This window comes from Mchenga conophoros, linkage group LG13 (assembly GCF_057382185.1).
Source record: "Mchenga conophoros isolate Kocher_MC1m ecotype Shallow Benthic linkage group LG13, M_conophoros_male_GT1.1, whole genome shotgun sequence".
Classification (NCBI taxonomy): domain Eukaryota; kingdom Metazoa; phylum Chordata; class Actinopteri; order Cichliformes; family Cichlidae; genus Mchenga; species Mchenga conophoros.
Window position 1 is genome coordinate 13,120,491 of NC_140538.1, and position 22,311 is coordinate 13,142,801.

The window sequence follows — 22,311 nt, forward strand, 5'->3', positions numbered from 1 at the left end:
CCTATTATCATGTTACTGTTAGTACTACTGTTGCACATGACATGAAATGTCCTGTCTCCCTGCTGTCTAGGGCCAGTAACGCTGACACTGACATGGGTGACATCATAATGTCGCATTGGATTTCACCTGTATAGCTAAATCTACACACAAGTGCACCATACTCGATCGATAGCTGTCGCGCCAAAAAGTCATCCTAAAACAGGCTCCAGAAGATCGATGGTCACACGGTGCTGCGCACAGGCACGAGGAGGAAACAGACTTTGGGCAGATAAAAAGGGCTCTGGGCTAAAAGGGCAAAGAAAATTAAACAACATATCAGAGTCTGGCTTTAATTCAGAGACAACTCCTCTTTTTCCCTCAGCTCACCATCTCTAACCTCAGTGTGACCTGCAGAAGACTCTGCTGAGCAGTCAAACACTGGACTCTGGTGGGCAGTCTCCTGCATGACAACTGTGCAAAGAATCGCAAACCTCACTGTGGAATTAGCTAAGCATCGTCAACACCAACAGTGTTTTGGTGGATAGAATACACATCCAGAAGAAGGACAAGTTAAAATGTAGAAATGCATTCGTAAATTCATTTAGATTCCTTGTTTGTGTTGTTCAGTTAGAGAACAATGCATCAGTCAGAGATTTTGTTTGGAGTGAACTGTGACAAGATGCTTCCCCATTGATACACTATTCTGGCGTTGAGAAATGTTTTTAACCAGGAATTAGAAGTCTCGAGCTTTGCAGCACTGCGCAGATTTAGACCCAAGACCTCCTTACTCTGAGGTAAGGCTGCTACTAACCACTGAGTGATTTTGCTGCTCACAAGGACTAATGATTTTTGGACTCATCACTGCATGTTTTCAACACGTTAATTTCAATAACCTATCATGTGCACTTGGTGAGAAGTTAAGCAATTTGAAAGAAACAATAAACCCATAACCACTTTAACAGACCTTTTGTGTTTAAAAAGGGGCAGTCCTCTACAGTCACATTTTCATGTGAGTGAGTTTCCTTTCTTTGTGACATAAAAATGTGACATAAAAATGCAAATGACTAACCGGTAGATGGACTGTAATGAGTGTAAGACCCAGTCCTGGCTGAACAGCAGGTAATGAGCTGTGGGAGCTGAAACTGCAATAACTTTTAGTGTGTGCATCTGTGTGTGTCTTTATATGGACTAGAGAAAAAGGTACATGTGACTTATAAATAAATACATTTGAAAGTGTGTGTGGGGGTAACACATGAAAGAAGCTCGGCTGTAAAAGACCTGAAAAAGACAAAAGCTTACAGTCCCAAATGTGATGACTCACAAAACGCTCAAAAAGAAAGATCTGAGGAGAAAATGTAAATGAGAAACATGCATATATAAAATTGAGCAGCCTGAACTGACATGATTAGTCTGAATAGAGAATTGGCTTTTTTTCCTCTGTGTCAGTTTATAAGGACTGTTTAAGCTACTACCAATGATCTGGAGGAAAAGGAAGATGAACAGAGGCTCCTGATCTCACTTCATCAACTGCACACATCATTAGTGAAAATCTTTACTCCCTTGCTTCACTGAGCTTCCTCAATTTCATTCTTGAGGTCAAAAAGGGAATGAGCTTCTTTGGTTTACAATCCTAGCCTTAGTATGTAAGCAGCAAGCTAACTATAGCATCTATGCACCTTGTAAATTCCACATTAGCTCAACTAGCCCAGCACCACAGCTCTGCTACAATAACTGAAAGTACTCTGGATAGTGTCAGACACTAAATGCCCATCTGGCATCTAGTCCTAAATTTAACAGGACACGGTGAAACTGAATTCAAGATGACATTCAGAGTTATGTAATCAAGTTTTAAGGTAGTATGATTTGTTGCCAGTTTTTTTTGTGCATTTATCTTTCCAACATCCTGTTTGTTTAAAGCCTCTGACTTTAGAAAACGCTTTAGGCCTTTAATGTTTCTTTGTCTCAGTCTTCATGGGTTATGATGTTCAAGTGGTCTTCAAAAACATTGGAATTAGCTGATCTTGTTAACAAATTGAAGTACTATAGGTAAGTATGAAAAATATCTTTATGTTTTCGTGTGCAGCCAGTGTGTCTCTGTATAAGATGTATTTATGTTATACGTCTCCAAGGCCCCTGCAGAAGACCAAGAGGGTCTTTCCAAGGCTTTAAATAGGAAAAGAGGAAAAGCCAAGTATAAAAACTCCCCATCCCCATTATCACAAATGGCTATGATGGCTGAGAAAGATCAATAAGATGTGAATTGTCCATCACTGAGCAAAATGCACAGCTGGTATGTTAACGTGTACTCATTGGCATGGTAAACCTTTTGCATAACTTTTATCATTTAAAAATCTTTTCTTGCTCATTTTCTTGCTTGCACTGTGGCAAACAGCTGTTATTTCAAAGTCAAATAATACAGCGTGTAAAAAAGGGGGGTACGGTCTGATGCAGGACACACTTAGTCAAGATGTCTTTGAACTAAGAAAACCCAGCAGAGCAAATTCAGAAATCCCCCTGATAAATTATTAAAGTCTTAGAGTCTGGAAGATGGAATACAAACACGTGCCAGTCAAAAAGTATGCTACAGTCTTCCAGCTAAACATTTACCACATTAAAGAGCCACAGAAGAAAATCATGCGTTCATTGTCTGACACTGAGGTACAACAAAATCTGCTGTAAATGTCATTTCTGTAGTTTTGACCGTAACATTATGAGAGCTCATAAAGCTATCTATAAAACAGGAAGAATAAAAAGTCCTGCTTTTCCCCTGTCGGTGCAGGGCTGAAAAAAACAGAGTGCTGTACCTGTTTTTGCCTGATCTTTGGCAGACAGAGAGCACCAGACGAGAACAGACCATGAGCCATCTGTCCCCTCTGAGCCCCCCCAGTCTCCACACAGTGCGCACACAAACAAGCATGCAGTTAGACAGTCGCACATGTGCAAACAAGCACTTAAACTAAACACATACACGAGCATGAATTGCTCAGTAGAAATTGTCAAAATTACGGGACTATAATCTAATTCTCCATGATCGCCCCTTTGACACGAGGCCAAGGATTTCTGACCGAGGAGAAGAGGAAAGAAACAAAGTGATGTGAAAAAATATGAGCGTGAACATGGATTTACACTGGATTTGCCCATCATCCTGCTCACCAATACAACTGATTATCCTTCATTTATCCTTTTAAATATCTACTCTTTTCTGCAAATACAGAAGCTGTAACACATTCTGTTTCTTACACTGGAATAATATCCTGGCATTTCTTTCTGGCAAACAGAAGGCTATTAGGTGCTGAAACAGCCAGCTGCCCCTCAGGCAACACAAAGTAATAGGCTGTTGAATGGTAAGGCCCAAATCCTTAATAGCAGTGCTCCCTGAACATGGCAACAAGACAGGCAATGTGAGTGTGTTGTGTAGAGAAATTCACCTGTGTTTTGTTACCCTGAAGTGGTCCATTTCTCAAAGGACACACTAATACACAGAAACGTCTTGATTTCTTTAAGAGCAAAAAGCATTTTAAACAATTTGCACACTCTAAATTATATTTAGTTTTATTTAAAACTCATCACAATAATAGTAAAGGCTAATCCTGGAAACCAAAAGACTGTAAAGGCTTTGACAAGTGGACCGAGCGCTGGAATAGCAATCCAAGCGTCACTGCATAGAGCAACTGATTTAAATTAATAACACCAGCAGATGTCAGTGCACACAAACAATGCCATGTAAAGACATATCATGTGACCTTCAAAAAAAACCCCAAATGTAAAATCTCTCTCTCTGATGCTGTCTGCTATTTAATGCTGGCTATGCTTATGAGCAGAGTCTCTAACATCTGTGCTGTTTAGCACGGGACATTCGATGCATTTCAGCATCTCAGAGTTCCTAAACTCACATTTATTCAGTCCATTAAATAAGACTGGCTTTAGATCAGTTATGTCCAATCTGATTCTATACAACATCCAAAACACAGTTCACCGTCAGAGCAAGCTACAAGTGGAACAGTGGTAAATTATACTAAATTAAATATCTAATCAACCGGCACAGCATCGATTTTGGAACAAGCTCTGAACTAAACTACCACACTGATCTTGGGCCCTCAGAGGATTAAAATGTGTATGAAAATTGTAATTCTGATGAGTAATATAATATTGTATATTTCCATTATATGTGGTTAGACCCATGGATTGTACTATGTACTATGTACTAAGTACTGCCAAGCTTTGCATTTTTTCAGATATTAGAATACCAAATACACAAGAAAGACATAAATAAAAAAGTGTAAAAGTGTTGTGGTTTTGTGGGAGTGTATGTGCCAGACTATTTTATGGCACGTAAACTCCTGGATTATTTCTTTAAATCCACAAAAATGAGTCTAATAGGTGTGTTAGAATTTGATGATATAGCCAGTTGTGGTCTGCGTGTCTCAGTGTAACTGTCAGAATGGGAAAAGAAAAGCAACCAGTAAATGTCTGTTGGCAGTTAGAACACAAGCTATTGTCCTGCACAGCAGACATTTTTTTTTTATTGTGGGTGGCAGCACTTTTACTTTAGACCAGCATCAGTCCTGTAGCACTAAATCTGTGAGTGACATCCATTCCCTGCCCCCCGCATATGGGTGTGTTAGCTAACCCTCTGTGACCCCGTGTGTCCACTCATCTATCACACGGATAGCCAGAACTCAGTGCTCATCAAGGCTGCAGCCTAGGTACACATACATAAACAACACTTAGAGACACACACACACACAGCTTTTTGACTACTATGGTGTATATACATGCTCCTGCAGGTACCGCCAAGGTCACAGCTGAGCAGAGAGACTAATGACCTATAATAAGACATAACCTTGACTGATAGGGACAGTCAGCATTGCTGTAGCAGCCAACAGAGCAGTATACACGTTCACTCTTACTCTCTCTACAACACACACACACACACACACACACACACACACACACACAGAGTGAGTCGAGAGTCCTCCTGCTCTCTGCAACATCGTTCTGTCCCTGGTGGATTCAGATCTGCTATGCTTAATTTTACTTCATTTTTTTCAGCACCCTTGTCTTATCTCTCCTTTTGTACTGTTTCTGTTTTATAATCTGTTAACTCAGGCTAGCAGAGATGTCCTGTTCTTGTCCAGAAAAAAAAAGTTTAATAACTCTGAAAGTGTCCAGAGCATCAGTATCTGTGGATTTGATTCAAGTCTTAAAAAAGCTCAACTTTCCACATTGTTCTTAATCAACAAAAACAAAACCATTCCATGTCAGGAAACAACACAAAATAAACAAAGCAACTTAAAAAAAAAACCCTTAAGATTTCACACAACTGCAAGTACTACTACCCTGACAGAACATCACAAACTGGCTCTAACTAGAGAGAGACGTTGGTGTGCAAAACTAAGCAGCAGGTAAAGTACATCAAAGTCATGAGGTAGAGAAACACCTCACAGGTGCCTATCTGGCAGCTTGATTACAAATGGTACCCAAAAAACACCAGTTTCAACATCAGCAGTGGAGAGGCAGCTGAATGTTGGATATCTGGGCTGAGTTACAAACACAAACACAAACCTGAGACTGGCCAATAAAAGGAAAAGAAACAAATTTGAAGTGTTTCAAACAAGCTGAAATACTAAACTTCCATTTGCGAGCGTTTACGTAAGTAACTGAGGTTATTTCAGTTAAGGATATGTTTGCAACTCCCTACATGTTGGCTGACTGTTTGGACTCCTTAATCCATTCCTAGAGTCGTAGCAGACAAATTGATGTTCACTAGGTTAAGTGTCGTATGTGCTCCTATGAGGAGAATGCAACTGAGCAGTCTCCACCCATAACTCAGCTCACTATGAAGTGTCTCCTCTTTGTAACATAAATCAGCAGTTCTCAAACAAACAGAAGGTATTGCTAATTCTATAATAGAATAATAGAATACACACAAAAAAATCCATATTTTTTAAAAACTGAGATGCATAAACATGCTTCTCTACTCTTCACCAATTCAATCATCCATTTGCGGGACAGCTTCCCGCTGCACCAATTGTAAAATGGCCTGCGCCTGACTCATAACATTATTAGAGTCACGGTGAGATTGAATCAAAGTGTTTAATCTTAATTCTGCCAAAACGTAATGTGATGACAGACTCTGCGCAGCTGTTTTACTCTTTACTAGTTTACTGTCAACAGACTAATCAATAACAGCTAAAAGAGCTTTAAATCAAATTTAAATCAACACGTTGTAGGATATAATCAAGTTGGGCTTAAAAATTACACGTTTCACATGCTGACCCTTTAAAAGGAAGAACAAGCACAGCTTTTTTCCTGTTGTTCTCTAGACTGTGTCATTCCTGCTTAGTTCCAACACTTCTTATAATTGGTCACTTCAGCAACTTGTGTGTGAATGTGTGTGTATGTGTGTGTATGTGTGCGTGCCCTTCTTCAGCTGAGGTGGACATTTGGGCATCAAGAGGGAAGGTCCCAAAAAAAAGTTAAAAGTGCACTGTAGGTGTCGAGATGGCTGACACACAGCTGACAGCATCCCAGTCAGCAACACACACACACACACACACACACACACACACACACACACACACACACACACAAATGCACATGGTGACAGCAACCTAGTCAGCAGCACCACTAACAGCAAACTGACGCGTACTGCTCCGTCTCAGTGTATCAGATCAAGCCTTCAGTCTGTCAGATAGCAAACTGCAATTATATAAACAGGACAATGATTTAGCACTTCCCTTTTTCAAATTCTGCGATATATGATTCCTTAAAATAACCTGTGGATATTTTTTATAGTTGATTAATCTGTTGATTAGGTTTTGATGAACTGAACAATCATTCTTGATATATAAATCACCAGAAGAATGATCATGCTCCTCCATGCTGACCGAAGTTATGACTAATTGCACCTCATCGGGTGTAGCCTTTAAGCCCAGACAACACAAAAAGAGCTTCGCACTGCCACTGCAAGAAGTGTTGCAGAGGGGCAGAACACCTCCCGCCTTAAAATGGTTCCTCGAGGAGCCCTAAATAAATTTAGAAAAGGCCCCTCTAGAGTCTCTTCTAGTGCTTCATCTCCCTCACCTAAAAAACGAATGTGGAAATCAAGAAAAAAAAGTGTGGCATGCAGCAGCTGCAAATCAAGTTACTTCAAAAGTCCAATGTGAATGTGACCAACTGAAGCAAAAGGAAACCTTACAAACAAGCTTGAGCCACCAAAGTACAGCATACACAGTCTGACAGCAAATATCTGACCTTTCTGCTTAACTTACTGGTTTAGCACAACAGTGATGGCAGGATGATGAAAGTTCACAGTTGAAGTTGTACTTTCAGAATAACAATAAGAGTACTTTATTAATTCCAGATGAAATTATATTGTCATAGTAACTAACTAAATGAAATTAAATAATACAGTATATTAAAAAGTTATAAAATATAACAAAATATTTCTAATAAAAACAAAAAGTTCTACATATAAATGCCCCAGTACGTTTGTTCTAAAACAGTAACAATGTGACAAAGCTCTGGGTAATGCTTTTCACTGTCCTTCAGGTAGGAGACTACTGGGTGGGCTCACAGATGACACACAGTGCATACAGAACTTGGGTTGTCTGTGACTCAAGCTGCATTTGAAATAACAACTAGAAACACAACCAAAAATATCTGATGTGAGACTGTCAACGCGGCAATACACATCATCAAGGGAGATTGCTAGAAGTTGCTGTAGGGCTGATCTATTTTCAACACGCAGGGTGTTTGTGAAAGGAGCTGTAGTGAAACGAAGGAGAAAGGACCACCAGCAGAGGAGGAAGAAGAGGGTGAGAGTTAAAATAACATGCTAGCTATGCAATCGGAAATTGTAAAGCAAACTGATTTCAAACGCAATGAATTCGAGACACTGCATTGACTCAGTTATGTCTGGAATAGGGCGGCTCACGTGTTGGTAATGAAATGATTGCATGAGGTGAAAGGTGATACAACAGAGATGAAGTTCCATCGTCATCATCAGTTCAAGAACAGTCTTCATTACTGCTTTAGGTTTAACATCTCTTTCAGGTTGGAGCTGAGTTATTTTCATTACTACAACACTTATGGAATATTTTCTTGATAACTTGATAAACTGTATAAGATGACAGACATGGGGGACCACTTGTCCTAAACACAATTCAATTTAGTTTAAGAAAAAGGGAATTAAATCACCCATATATACTGACATTTGTGAATCTATAACCATGGATTCTTTTTTATAGGTTAGTAATTTATTACTGCTCTTGTTTCAATGTTCTACTCTTCTCATTTCCTGTTTTAGCCCTGGCTGTACAGTGTTAGCGATAGATCTGTAGTAGGCTGATGGATTTGAAAGACACACAGAGACAGAGCACAGCATCAGTCCTGGAGACACACAAGTAAATCTACATCACAACGTGTACAGACAATGCCCCTTGGAGCACCAATTTTCTAACTATCCTAGTAAAACACCATTTAAGGCAGCATACTAATTCTTTCAAAGGGCCTTTAAAAACAGGGATGTGTAAGTCCATATAATAATTTTAAATAAAGGACTTTTGTGATGCTCAAGCTGATCTTAAATGTAAGCCCACTTTAATAAAAGCTATAAACTAGAATATGCCCTCCTGCTCTATAACTATAATGTACTACACCTTAAAAGATAAGTCCAAAGCAAATCCTATTGTAAATATTGAAAGTCTGGCCCAAACTAATTTTTTAAACATTTATGAATGACTTAAACGCATAATTTATGAGAATATAGTTCCGCAATGATGACCAATATGTTAGCTCAGATAGGAGGTCATAACAGAGCCAGACTTTTTTGCTTACAACTGCCACCCAGGCATTGATTCCCTTCTCTGGTTACCTACAGGAACAACCAGGGAAAGGACGAGAAGGGAGGACAGGAGGACAGAGAAAAAATATGAAAGAGAGGGGAAAAAAATCAGTAGACTCTGGGCTTGAAATTGAGGACATTTGGGGGAGGGCGAGCACAAATATAGGCATGATATGAATCCACTCTTTTTGCGATCTGTTCCAGCCACATCCTTGAATTTCAGACATAGTACAACTGGGTACAACTTGGATTCTGTGTAACCTTCTCTGACCTTTCTAAAGCTGTCGTTTAGGTATTCTATGGCAAAATCCAGTGCTTTTATTAGTTAGAATTTGTGCTGCCTTAGTCATCTTTCAGAGCAGATAGTCTTCGTGGGGATGATAAATCACATATCCAATCTGCAATATGCTGGGAGTCTTCACTGATAACAGAGTGCAAACATGTTTGGCAAAGCTGCCTGTGAATAATTCACTATCAAAATTAAGTAGACAGAATGCTTTGCCTCTATCCTGGCTGTGCACACAACTGTTAATAAAAACATGCAGCCAAAGACTTCTGTGTGTGTTTATGTGTAATGCTCCCTGTCTAAAGGTCTGTTTTTCCAGTGATCTGGCACATAACCAGTAAAAGAAAACCAATCCCAGCTTGGAGCTACAATGAACCTTTTCCCATCAGCTGTCATTATGCTGGATTACAATTTGCACAAGGTTGTTTTAAAACCAAGAGATGACAAAAGTGATCATTTAACTGCTTCTTTTATATCTCACTATACTGCACAGTACACTCGAGACCACATACACTGTGTGAAAATTCAGAATCCCCATGCTAAGATCACACTGCAACCTTTTCACACTAAATTACCTGATTTAAGGTGGAATGGAGTCTTTCCCTCAGCGCTAAAAGTACACAAAAATGCCGCGTCTATACTGTGACAAAGTGGTTTTAAGAGCCAGTGTTGAAGTTGAGTCTCTTAGTTAGACATCGCAGGACTGTTTTACTGTTCTACAGAGGGCAATATTACACATTTCAAAGACGAAATACAGCACACCACCACCAGAGCAGCTTAGGTATGTACAGCAAAATCAGCTTGCTAAAACAATTCAATCAGTGAGGTTGGAGCTTGTTCAGAAAGTAGGCTGCATGCATGTTTGGGAGTTGGAATGGGTGGAGGGGATAGGGGTGGGGTGGATATTTTTTCACTAATCATGAATCAAGGCGTTTTTCTGTTCCCAAAGGGACCCTTGATACACCCCTAACCTCCTGCTTTCCCTTTTTACCCCTACCCCCTTTTCTCCCTCTCTCCCTACTCCATGTGAGAGACCTAACTGTGTGGAGGTGTGATTACCATCGATCTGTCCTAACACAGCCCATTTCCTCCAGCCAGGACCACATGCTCCTGTCCTTGGCCAGGTGCAGATGTTTTTAGGGGTAGAAAATGTAAAAAGACTGGATGACGCATCCAGGACTATTGATAAGATATGAGATTAGGGTATTAATTAGGGTAGCCTTTTCTTTGTGTGGGGGGAGGGGAGGGGGGTTCTCAGTATTATCTCTGCTGAGCTTGGCTTGACTCATAAAATCAAGCCAGACAACAAAAGTGATGGTCGCATGATTCCAGTTATCTCTGCATGTTATGGTGGAGTGGCAGGTGGTTAAGTAGAGGACAGGGGAACAGGGTGGTGGTGCAGGTGGGGGCGAGCAAATGAAAGTAATTATCAAGCCATACAGGCGTGAGTCCCAAGGGTAAATAGCGTTTGTGTGAGTGTGCGTGTGTGCGTGTGTGGGTGTTTGCAAGACATGTAGGAAATCTAGACAGCACTACGGGTAAGCTTTATCAGCGAATGTATGAGGAGCACCTGCTATACATGCACAAACGCACACATGACACACCATTTGGCGCATTTAAGAGCTGATGGAGGAGGTCTGGCACTGACGCACAGCAGGGGTTTAATAAGTGTGATGTTGTAAGAGTGGGGGCGTCATTTCTTTCCCTCTTCCCCCTCTTCGACTCACACACACTCATGCACAATAGTGCTTCAGTGAACAGTAAGCTGCAAGTGACCCCGAGACAGACATATACATCAAATGGATGAAAAAAGAGCTAGAGCCTGCAGGTAGCATCATGCTTTTTAAAAGCAATACACTATCAGTAGCTGAAAGACAAGGAGATCTAATCAGTCACTGTCAGATTATGTGTGCACACTGTTTGAGTTCTCTCCTCCCTTTCAAACACCAACTCTAATTCATCCACTTATCCCTGATCTTTTTTCTCTTATAGCCAGCTTCAGGTTGCCCCCTTCTCTCTTTTCTCTCTTTATCGCCACAAACACCTGCTCCCCCTCTCTTTATGTCGCTCTCTGTCCTTACGTTATCAAGCCTCTGCTCTCTTTTCTTTTCTCTTTACCCCTCCTCCCTTTACATACCATTCAGCACTGTAACTACAATCGCCAGCCACTTTGTCAAGCATATCTGTTCGATTGCTTGTTAAAACAAATATCTCATCAGCCAATCACAAGGCAGCAACTCAACGCATTTAGACATTTAGATATGGTCAAGATGACCTGCTGAAGAAAGGTGTTTTACATGACTCAGAAACTCAAATAATCACTTGTTGCAAGCATAAGTATACAGGCGAGCATCTCTGGATGTCAAACTGAATGTCAATCCTGGAAGCAGATGGGCTACAGCAACAGAAAAGCACACTGGGTGCACCTCTTTTTTAACATCAGGAGATTGGAAAACACTGCCTGACCTGATGAGTCTCAGAATTTGGCATAGATATATCCTGCTTAGTATCAATACTTTAGGCTGGTGGTGTGTGGGATAGTTTCAAGGCACACTTTGGACCCCTTTGCACCAACTGAGAATGGTTTAAACAGCACAGCCTGTCTGTTTATTGTTGCTAATCATGTCCAACCCTGTACAACCAGCAAATCTGATCTCAGACAGGCATGCACATTTTCACACTTCTCTCTTGTTTAAACACTCTCAGAGTTAAAAACTTTGTAGGAAAAAAAAGTCCAGTATTATAGAATGAAACCAAAGGCGCCCGTTGTTCCCTTTAGATGTTGCAAAACGTTTAGTCGACATTGTTGTGTTTGTCACATACAGTACAGTACAGCACTTCAGTGTCACACTGCTAGCATTCGAAGATTTATGTAAATTTGACAAGCTGAACGCATTCTGTACTGGACAGGAGACACAGCACGAGATTGATTGACAGTGGTCTACAGCCAATCAGGATGCAGAACACAATGCGCTGTAAAAAAAAAAAAAAAAAAAAAACAGCTTGAAAAATTGCTCCAAAAAAACCCATCCGCGAACCAGCGAGGCCGCGAAAACTGAACCGCATTTTAGCGAGGGATCACTGTAATGCAGAGTCCGTGCCCCAATAGAACAAAACTGTTCTGACTGCACTAGGGTGACCTGCACAATATTAAATAGGTTTTTAATATTGTGACCAACTGATGTATAAAAAAACCAACAAAAATTGTCCTTAACGCAGAAATTTCTTTCATTTCTAAATACAATTAACCACTTTCTTATTCTCTAAAACCATATATTGCATGATATAACATAAGCAGTTCTCTTTTGGGGAACCCACAAGCCTCCGTATTATGAGATTTTCACATACATGGAGTGGAAGAGTGGCAAAAAAGACAACAATGACCTTCAAATGACCTTTAGGCTTATGATCACGCTCCCTCTCTATCATTTCTCACTCCTTGCCTCTCTAATTCTCTCCATTTCTCCTAATCTCTTGCGCTCCTTTCCATCACACCCGCTTACTCTCATTTGATCTATTAGTCCTTATCTCTACCACTCTTCTTCTACCTCTATAACCCCTGCTGGTGATTTTTTCCTCTATGATTCTTCATAGACAAACACTCTTCTTCTACACACACACACACACACACACACCATGGTCAGCATCCACCTGGCTTTTACAAGCATGTCATCATTTTTGATCTTCCATAAAAACCAAATCACCTGCTGCACATAAAACAAAAAGACACTTAGGAGTTATACACAGACACAACTAGAAAACATGATTTTTTTTCTCCCCTGTTGGCAGGACAAACAAATTCCCACATACACTGGTTTCCCATTACAAGCGCTCCCTAACAAACCCCTTCACCACCACTCTCTCTCTTACATGTGGACACACAATCACGCACACACACCCCATCCCCCAGCAGCTGTTTTCAGTGAGGACCCTCAGAGTGGTGGATCAATAATTAGAACAATCCTTATTACATGCTCTCATTTTCCCTTAGAGACTCAAGCTAATGTAGAACAATAGCAGGATACAGTAGAGTAAGAACGCCGCGTTGAATGCTGGAGGAATCCATCACGTTTCCGGACATGTGAAACGCAGGAGTGAGGATTACAGTGTACTGATGGAACTCTATGCTACTATACTAGGATCTACATGTGAATGCATAACATCACACAGCCACACTGTCAAGATTCAGGAAATGTTGTTCCTTCTCACATCTGAATGAAATTTGATTTGATGTAGAAAGACATCAGACTGGTTAAGCGGACCAGAGTATGCCCTACTGCAAACTGTATTTATCAAAGAAGTAGACAGCTGGTAGAAAAAGCTAAATTGTTGGTATGCTTATTGATAAAACTGCAGTGAATATCAAACAGCGTTAGTGCAACTTTTCCGTGAACAATCAGAAACCAGCACAGGAATTCAACTCACCTACCTCCAGCTAAATCAACTATACAAAGAGGTACTAAATAAATATGATTCATCAAGTCCCAGCAAACAGATTTTCTAGTTTTTTTAAAAGTATCTTTTATGGTTTTTTCTTATTTTCATGCCAGCAGAGACAACGTAGGAATCTCATATCAAAAGGCACAGCTTTTACAGAATTTCAAGGTATTTAGTGAAAGTCTCACTGAACTATGTCTGTCCCTTTCAGAGTGTCAGTGCATATAAGCTACTATATATATATATGTACGTGTACAGTCAAGAGTAGGGATGGGTACCGGTGCACCGGTTCTGACATAAACGGTAGTAACCAGACCAAAAAGCAGCGCACATTTCGGTGCTTTATTTCGGTGCTTTTTTTTCCTGAGCTGTGATACACTTCTAGCCAATCATTTTACGTTTCCGATGATAGTAGGCGGGTCCAGGTACGTGCGTTCTTTTAGAGCAGAGCTACAGATTAAAAATGCCCAATGCGAAGCGGTCAAAAGTCTGGCTGTACTTCACAGCAAAAGATGCAAACTCAGCAGCCTGCAACAAGTGCTTTAAGCTGATACTGTGATACTGTCAAAGGAGGTAACACCTCAAATCCGATGAAACACCCGGCGACGCATAGCGTTTGTTTTTAAAGCCCAGAAATGCGCCGTATGATAGCTTGCTGCGAGACCTCACACCGAGCACATCTACTGCGGGTGTGGTGCCTGTTATGCAACATCCCCCAAAAACACGAAGAGGAGAGTCCTGGCCCCTAGCCCTGCCAGTGTAGCAGAAATGATGACGGATGATGGTGGCAGCAGCAGCCGTTCTTCTCTGCGTGAGTAGCTTAATGTTGTCCGTGTGTAATTTACGTTGAGTAGGCTAACCACGTTATTACATTAATGCATGTAAGGTGAACTAGCAAACATCATCATAGCTACATGCGGCTGTCTTCTTGTTTGATGGCAGATACTCCCTTCACCCTGGCCAAAAAGGCTAAAATGACCAAAGAAAAAGTGGAAAACAGTTAAACATGAGAGGTTTTGGACAAAGTTTGTGTTTTTTCCATTGTTTAAGCACTGCTTCCAGCCAAGAGTGATACCATATATGCCCCATAGCTGCAGAAAAGGCTAACATTGTTATCTTTTTACAAAAAACCAGCTGAACATGAGAGGTTTTTGGACCAATTTTGTGTTCTCCATTCTTTAAGCACCGGTTTGAGCACCGTTTGAGCACTGGCACCATTTCAAAAGTACCGATTTGGCACCGGTATCGGATAAAACCTAAACGATACCCATCCCTAGTCAAGAGCGTGATGTTTCGTTCAATATAAATATTGGACATTAAGACCAGGTGACCACTGCCTCTCTGAGACAAGCACACATGCACACACACTCATGCAATGTGTCCTGCAAACAGTGTAGTACTTATACTACAAACTAAAAAAAAAAACAGATTTCGTGATAAACATAGTTGCACATAATACATTATATTACTGAAGCTTAGCAGCCTTTCCTAAATCCAGGTCTGTCAATTGTCCAGTCGATGGCCATCTTGATGGTGAAAACGTTTTGTAATACTGGGAGGAGTTCCCAATGCCAGTGCAATTAGCTGAGGCATGCATGGGCGCTGAATTCATTAACCTCCATCTTTCAGGGGATGGTGGGGAGAGGAGGAGGGGAAGGAGAAGGCGAGCAATACGCGTGTCGGCTTTGTTTCATCCAAAGCGATGGCAGGGACGTTATACAATAAAGTAGGAAAGAAAAAATAGAGAAAACGAAGAGATAAATTTGTCTTAATTTCCACCAATATTACGTTCCCCTGAGGATTTTTTTTACGCCGTTGTTTATTTTTGCTCCAGGGGCTGGACAGAATCATGCCTTGCCACTGTTGCCATGAGCTTGCACTGAAGCACAGGGCTGGAATCCAATTTCAGCACTCCAACTTACCCTCAGGCTCTCATCCCATAGCCCTTATTTAGATTCATCACTCTTATTATCGAGATTTATACCTCCTAATGAACAGTGATGATAGTGATGAATCACAAACTTTACCTCCGATGTGGAGGACAGACTTAAGTGGATCAAAGAGTAAAAGCATTCTCAATGTAACAGACACAATGGTGCAGTACGAGGCTTCAACGACACACAGTCAAAGCACAAAGGCACAAAACTATAAAATAGGCACAACACTTCAACTGAAGGTGAAGCATTATCAAAACAGGACCAAGTGACCCAAATAAACCTTGGAAGAAGAATAACAAGTACCATACCAATGCATATTCTGGGTACTGGAATGGTGTGCAAAACTGGGACAGTAAGAAACCCATGCTTTGCTTAGCTCTCTCCCTTTCTCTCTCTGGGAATCCATTGGGGGCTCCTGGCTCTAGATAATGTCATTAGAAGTACAGCAGCTTGAAGCATTTCTGTAACACCGTAATGGGGGTTTCCCATTAAAGTGACCACTGCAGCGACCAAGTTTTCACCGATTCCACTGAAACTGTCACACAACACATGAAAATTAAGCTCTTATGCAAACACACACGTAACATCTCACTAGAAACTCCATCTCCTCCATCCTCCCATGATGCTTTCCTGGCGATTTACATAACTAACACAAGTTAAGATGGCTTAAGTGATAAGGCATATGCAACAATGACCTTTCCGCAACAATCCAGTTGCATTTTGCAGGTGACGAAATGAGAATTGCTTAGCTCAAATCAACACAAATGAATAATTAATACATGTCCAAAAGCTTAGTTTACTGGGTGCATTTAGGAAGTAGTGATCAAATGAACAAAGAAGTGGTTAAGGGCACAGCCTATGCTTGAATGAACTTCACACTGGGTTATAATACGACATTACTTCAAACAAGACAGGAAACCCCAGCAATCACAGTAAGTGGTATGAGAATGCAACTTGAAAAGTTAATAAATATCGATGCAACATAAATTAAGTATGAATTTCAAAACATTCTGCTGCATTTCATGACACATACAGTCATCCACCTGCTTGGTGACTAATGCAAAAAAAAGCGAAGCATCCACTCTGCATTTAAAAGTGTTTTGTACTTGCTCTGCTAACTAAATATAGCATTGGTAGGGCTGGGAAAGGAGTGACTCAAAACACTCTGTTGCACAATTTGCGCCTAAGCAAGCACATATGCGTTTACTACAATATGATGCAGACAGAAATAAAGGGTTTTCAGGCAGAATAATAAAGAGAAAATAACAACATAACTTTGAAATGATGCGAGATTTCTTGAGTTGGGCTCCATGGCTTCTAAAAAAGTTCAATTACAACATTAACAACATTAAAGGGATGGAAAAAATTCAAATACATTGTGCGCAAATTATCACGGTTTTAATTTTCTTCTCTGTTATTCTTTCTCATTTTTGTCTCTGACTGTAATGCCCTTTTATCACATTTTTCTGAATGTGTCACTCTTTTGTTATGTCTGTCTGTGACTCTGATAACTCCTGGTCTATATTATGAGACACAGCGAGAGTTGGAAGGCCACCAACAAGACTAACCAATGCACAAGCAAGGGCAGCCATGGAGTAAAGCCATAGGAATGAAAACATAAGAGCACCCGGTGTGTGTATTTTGAAATGCAGCTACTGTGTAAAGTGTGGGAGAGCGAGCGACTGACAGCAGCGGCCCACAGTTCACCATCTGACAAACAAATTAACTTTAGTGTTTGACTTTGTTTTGTCACAGAGTATTATTAAAAGCTAGCAGTGTGAGCCAAACAACAAATAATAAAAAAGTCACAGAGCCATACGTGATTGGACAGGATGATGTGAATAAGAGAGACCAAGCCAAAAAGGGAGAAGACAAAAGACAAACACGCAAAAAAAAAGCCCTACAAAGGAACACAGAGTGACAGACAGAGAAATGAAGAGTAGATCGGTGTGAGGACAGAGAGAAGGACGCAGGGCAGGCCGAGAAGAAAAAGCTGATTACTCTCATGGATGGTGCTGTGCACAATCCAATCAATACAACCCTCTCCTCTTCTCTCCTCTCCATCTCTGTCTCTTGTTCTCTTCTAAGAAACATGACCCTTCATAAGGACCATAAAACCTCCAATACAGATCAGCATTGCAGACACATATAAGTTTGCCACACAAACACAGGAGAAAGTAAAAAAAGCGCTCCAACAGACATGAGCACAGTCTTAAAACACATTTGGCTCCAAAGAACTCCACCAACTCACTTGAACTCAAGAATCTTTGTTTTGTTGTTTGTTTAGAGAAGATTGGGCCATGCTAGCTCACTTCTTGTTTATGCTAAGGTCAAATAACGTTGCCAGCAGCATAATTCAAAACCAGGCACCCATGGGCGCAAAGTACAGTAAATGTCACTGTTATTGAATTGATCTCTCACGGTCAAATCTCCTGGCATTAATACGCAGAATGAAAATACATGCTTTCTCTAAACTCTGTTCTGGTCAGACAGACAGAGAATTCATTGCTGATTTTGTGTTTTTTTTCTCAACAGAAGCAGCTCATAAGTTCCTTGTGTTCTCCTTATTTTTGCATGAGTGTCTCCAAAGTAAAGAACTTAACATGTACGAGAGGAGGAAGAGGAGGGAGACCCCACGTGCATTTCTGTTCCTCCTCTCTCAAATGAAAAGCTTTGTCATCAATAAATCAGATATGTATGCATTATACATGGCTGTCTGTGCATCCAAATACAAACACAGACATGCACATGCAAGAACCTAAAAAACTCACTAAAGTAATCATTTATATTTACAATACAGTGGTCAAGTGCATCTATGTGAGAGGTTTGCACCTTGGCCTGGGTTTGCTCCATTTAATAGCATTTTTTTTTAAAAACATGCAATCATCACCTCATGCTCCTTGAAACTTAATTTGATAGAAATAAAAAAGTCTCAACAACCTGACTCTGCATAATGCCCGTTCTTCACTAAAACGAGGAAGGATGGATATGGAATTGTTTAAAGGAGCCTTGTGTGGTGTAGTTTTACTAAAGACAGACAATATGACTCATAAAGAGTTGGAATGGGATAAGAAAACAAAAGGCACAAGTCCATGGTGAGTTTACCTCATTCAGAGGCAGGTAGCTAAGATCATAATCGCAAGCAGGTGTAATTATCTTTGACTTTCCGCTGTCATGTATGCCCACATACTCAGATACACTTTAGAATGCATAGAGGCAATAAACACTGACTCCATCACACATGCATTTAAAGTACAGAGTTACAGATGCTGTTTGAATTGGACAGCACGACCAGAGTAAAGAGATACAGCAAGAGAATCTCCACATCTGGATTTATATGAACACGTGAATGAATGAATGAATGAATGAATGTATGCGAGACCTCCAAGCTCATTTAATCAGTCAAGCTGAGGTAAACGTCCACATCTACTTGCTCATACACACAGAGTCACGGTCCAGCGACGCTAGTGGAGCAAAGCAGATGAAGCCACCAGCCAGCCAAGCCAGCCCTCGTCTCTTTTACCTTTCTCTTTTGTTCCCGGGATGCTGTTCTCCTGCTCTTCCTCCGCTTCTCCTTCTCGTCCTCTATTGCATTCACATCCACTTCCCCCCGATTCTTCTTCAATTGGGAGGCCGCGTGAGCCATGATAGGTAATAAAAAAAAAAACGAAGAAGCACCACACACTACACACGCGTGCCTCACCTGAAATCCCAGAGAAGTTCAGGGGCTATAATTTGACAAAACCAGGATCTCAGAGGAAAAAATCGGGGTAGAAAAGGAAAGGGGGGGAAAGGGAAGAAAAATGCCCTCCTTGAAAAGGAGAATGGAGAAGAGTAGGGTTTCTTTTTCTTTTGTATGTATGTATATATATCCTATGTGTCCTTTCTTTTGGTTGTTGCTCTGGTCTGGTCTCTCTTTCTTTCTTTCTTTTTTTTAAAGTGATGGAAAGCTGGGAGAAAAGAGACAGCAGCTTCTCCTCGTCACCTCTTCCTCCTCCTCCTCCTCGTGTGTCATCCGTTGGCAGTGTGAGAGGAGCACGTCCAGGAGAGGTGAGGACGAACCGGATGGAGAGAAAAGAGACACGAGCATCACCAGCACAGAGGTGGAGGGAGGGAGGAGAAAGGAGAGAGAGAGAGCGAGAGAGAGAATGGAAGTGGAGGGAGGGTGTGTGTGTGGGGGGGTGGGGGTTACCATGGTAACCGCACTCTTTTTTTTTTTAATGGTTTCTTTTAAATCTTTCCTTCTTTTTTTCTGTCCCTTTTTCTTTCACTTTCTTTCTCTGTCTCTGTGCTCTGGTTCCTGCTGTTGTACAGTACCTCAACTGGTGCTCCACCACAGGGCGCTTGTGTGTGTGTCTGTGTGTGCGCAACAGAGATAAACTGTGTGTGAGTAGATATGAGTGCATGAATGAAGCAAAGACATTGGCTAGGAAAGGAGAGGAGAGGAAATGGTGGCAGGAAGCAACAGCAGAATGGGTGAGTGTGTATTTATATAGATATATCTATATACGTACGTGTGTGTGTGTGTGTGTGTGTGTGTGTGTGTGTGTGTATGCGCGTGTGTGTTTAAACAGCATTTATCTACTATCACACATATATACATGCATTACCAGTTGGAGGTGATCAAGTAATGGATGGTAGAACATGCAGAGGACACACGTAGAGCCAATGCAGGAGGGAGGAGAGAGTAAATGACTGATGCTCACACACTTCAACCCCCACGCTCATGCAACCACACAACCATACACATGTATGCACAAGGAAGACTGTAACAATGTTCTTGACTGACACAAAATTGCAAGAAATAATAATCCAGTCATCCATTAAGTAAATTAACTAATCTGCACAAAATTATAAATGATTTAGTAAATGAATGAATAATTTAATAAATGCACACATCCAAAATCTAACAAGTAAGTGCCTGCTTCCAAGATTTATGAGTCCTCAATCCTGTGCTTCCCTAACTTCTGTGTGGTCAACCCATCTGGGATCATTGACATCATGATGGAGAGGTCAAACAGGACCAGGGGAGCTTTTGTTTCACCAAATCTCTCGGGTCTTTGTTGAAAACAGAGAGGAGGAGGAGGACAGAGCGACAGTAAAGAAGATCTGCATAGAAAAAGAAAAAAAAGACCCTGTTTGATTTTGGTGACTGAAGAATGGGGAAAAAACGTCTTGTTTAGAATGTCCTTCACAACCACCACGCTCACGTCACACATGGCATCGTGGAGGCAGATGGAGCATGCGGCAGCCATCTTTGTATTTCTTTCCCTTCCTGCCTGCGTGTCAGAGGCAATCATGAGTCTGGTTGGGTCCTGTCGACACCAAGAGGATGCCTTATCACATGCCTGTCTGCTTTCAACAAATTCTGTGTTCATTCACAGCTCTAACTGTATGGACTGAACATGGAACCATATGGGGAAAAGTGGGGGATAGGAAAGGAGATGATCGGGCGCCGCTGTTAGTGAAAGAGGAGAACAACCCTCCTGGGAGACACAGCGGGTTTAGCTGGTGGACACCAGTCATGTAACGATATGAGCGTGAAATTCCCTTTTCTTTCCCGCAGAAATCTATTCATCCTCACCACTTCATTTTTCTTTCTTTTCAACCACAAACGCCAGCCAACAGCAAAAAGGGGGGCTGAAGCTGACTTACAGCCCCCATAATGCATCAGGGGGTGTCACATTATGCCAAATTATCATGCGGTTGCTAGGTGAGGGCCAATGGGATGGCTCAGGGGAGGACAGGATGGATGGATAAGGAGCGTGGAGAGGTAAGACGAGGGATTAGAAAAGGAGGGAGCAAGCGGGTGGGTACATGTGTGCATGTGTATGTATGGAGGCATATGTGCACATGATATACAAATCACCCGAGTGGAAAGAAAAGAAAATCCTTTGTCCAAAGAGAAATGTAAAATTAAAAAAAATTAACTGTGTAAAAAAATACATTTAGTACCTGCCAGTTCTAAAACCCCTTTTTTTCCACAATTCATTCATCAATAATACCCTAATCGCACTTTAATAGCCAAGAGAAGAGTGCACTCTCCCACAGTTGTACTTGTAGTAAAAGCTACTGCCAAGGTGTCCTATATTTCAGACACCAGCATTTTGGAGGCAAAGGGAAATAACAACTACTACAATAGAGTGGAGTTGGCTGGTGGCCGGTGAACTCTAGAAGTGGACGATTATTGGACGTTTTCCACTGTTCTTCAGGCACCATGCCATAAACATAAAGCCAGGCCAAATAAAAAAAAGACCACTAGAGTGATAAATCACACACAAAATGAAGAATACACTGCATACAAAATGTTTAAGCATGCTACAGAAGACATAAACGTTAAATTAGTCCATTATTATGGTGGTAATTTTAAATTGGTGGCTATTAGGAGAGCTGCAAGTTCATGAATTGGCACAATGGAGACACAGTACTTAAACATTCCTGAAATGCTAATGGTCTAATCCAGTTTCAGAGAGAAATGTTAATATTGTGTGCTCATCTAAGTCTTTTATCAGAATAAAGCAAATTTATTTGTGTCTGTGCTGTTGATTGACAAAGGTCTTTGTGAAGGAATACTTTGGAATAAATATCATTCTTAATTAACATTATTCTTCGCATTATTGTAGTATCATTCTACAAGCAGCAATAGTAACCGGTATTCTTCAGATATTCCTGAAAGCATGTTGTTATATCCGGGGTAGGCTGCCTTGTCCTGAGCCTCTGTATCCTATGCAGCTCCCAAGCTGAATACAGCTTGTCCAATCACAGCGTGACTCCCAGTGGCCTCTTTGATCTCTCCAGTGACAACAGTGCACCCTAACACATAA

The 22,311-nt window shown here is 41.0% G+C and overlaps 1 protein-coding gene across 22 annotated transcripts in view; it reads right to left on the bottom strand.

Annotated features, from left to right (window-relative positions):
- Nucleotides 1-22,311, bottom strand: part of LOC146560928 (ankyrin-3-like) — a 121,323-nt gene that overhangs the window by 70,062 nt on the left and 28,950 nt on the right. For 8 of the 22 annotated variants that reach the window (XM_085296547.1, XM_085296533.1, XM_085296545.1 and 5 more), the window contains exon 1: nt 19,011-21,489. The exons of 1 other annotated variant lie outside the window; for it this stretch is intronic. In XM_085296547.1, coding sequence (XP_085152673.1) covers nt 19,011-19,133 — 123 coding nt within the window. In that variant the 5' untranslated portion in view covers nt 19,134-21,489. Of the gene's footprint in view, nt 1-19,010; nt 21,499-22,311 lie in introns of those variants that run through there. 13 more of the 22 variants (XM_085296549.1, XM_085296544.1, XM_085296541.1 and 10 more) reach the window with 5 other exon arrangements.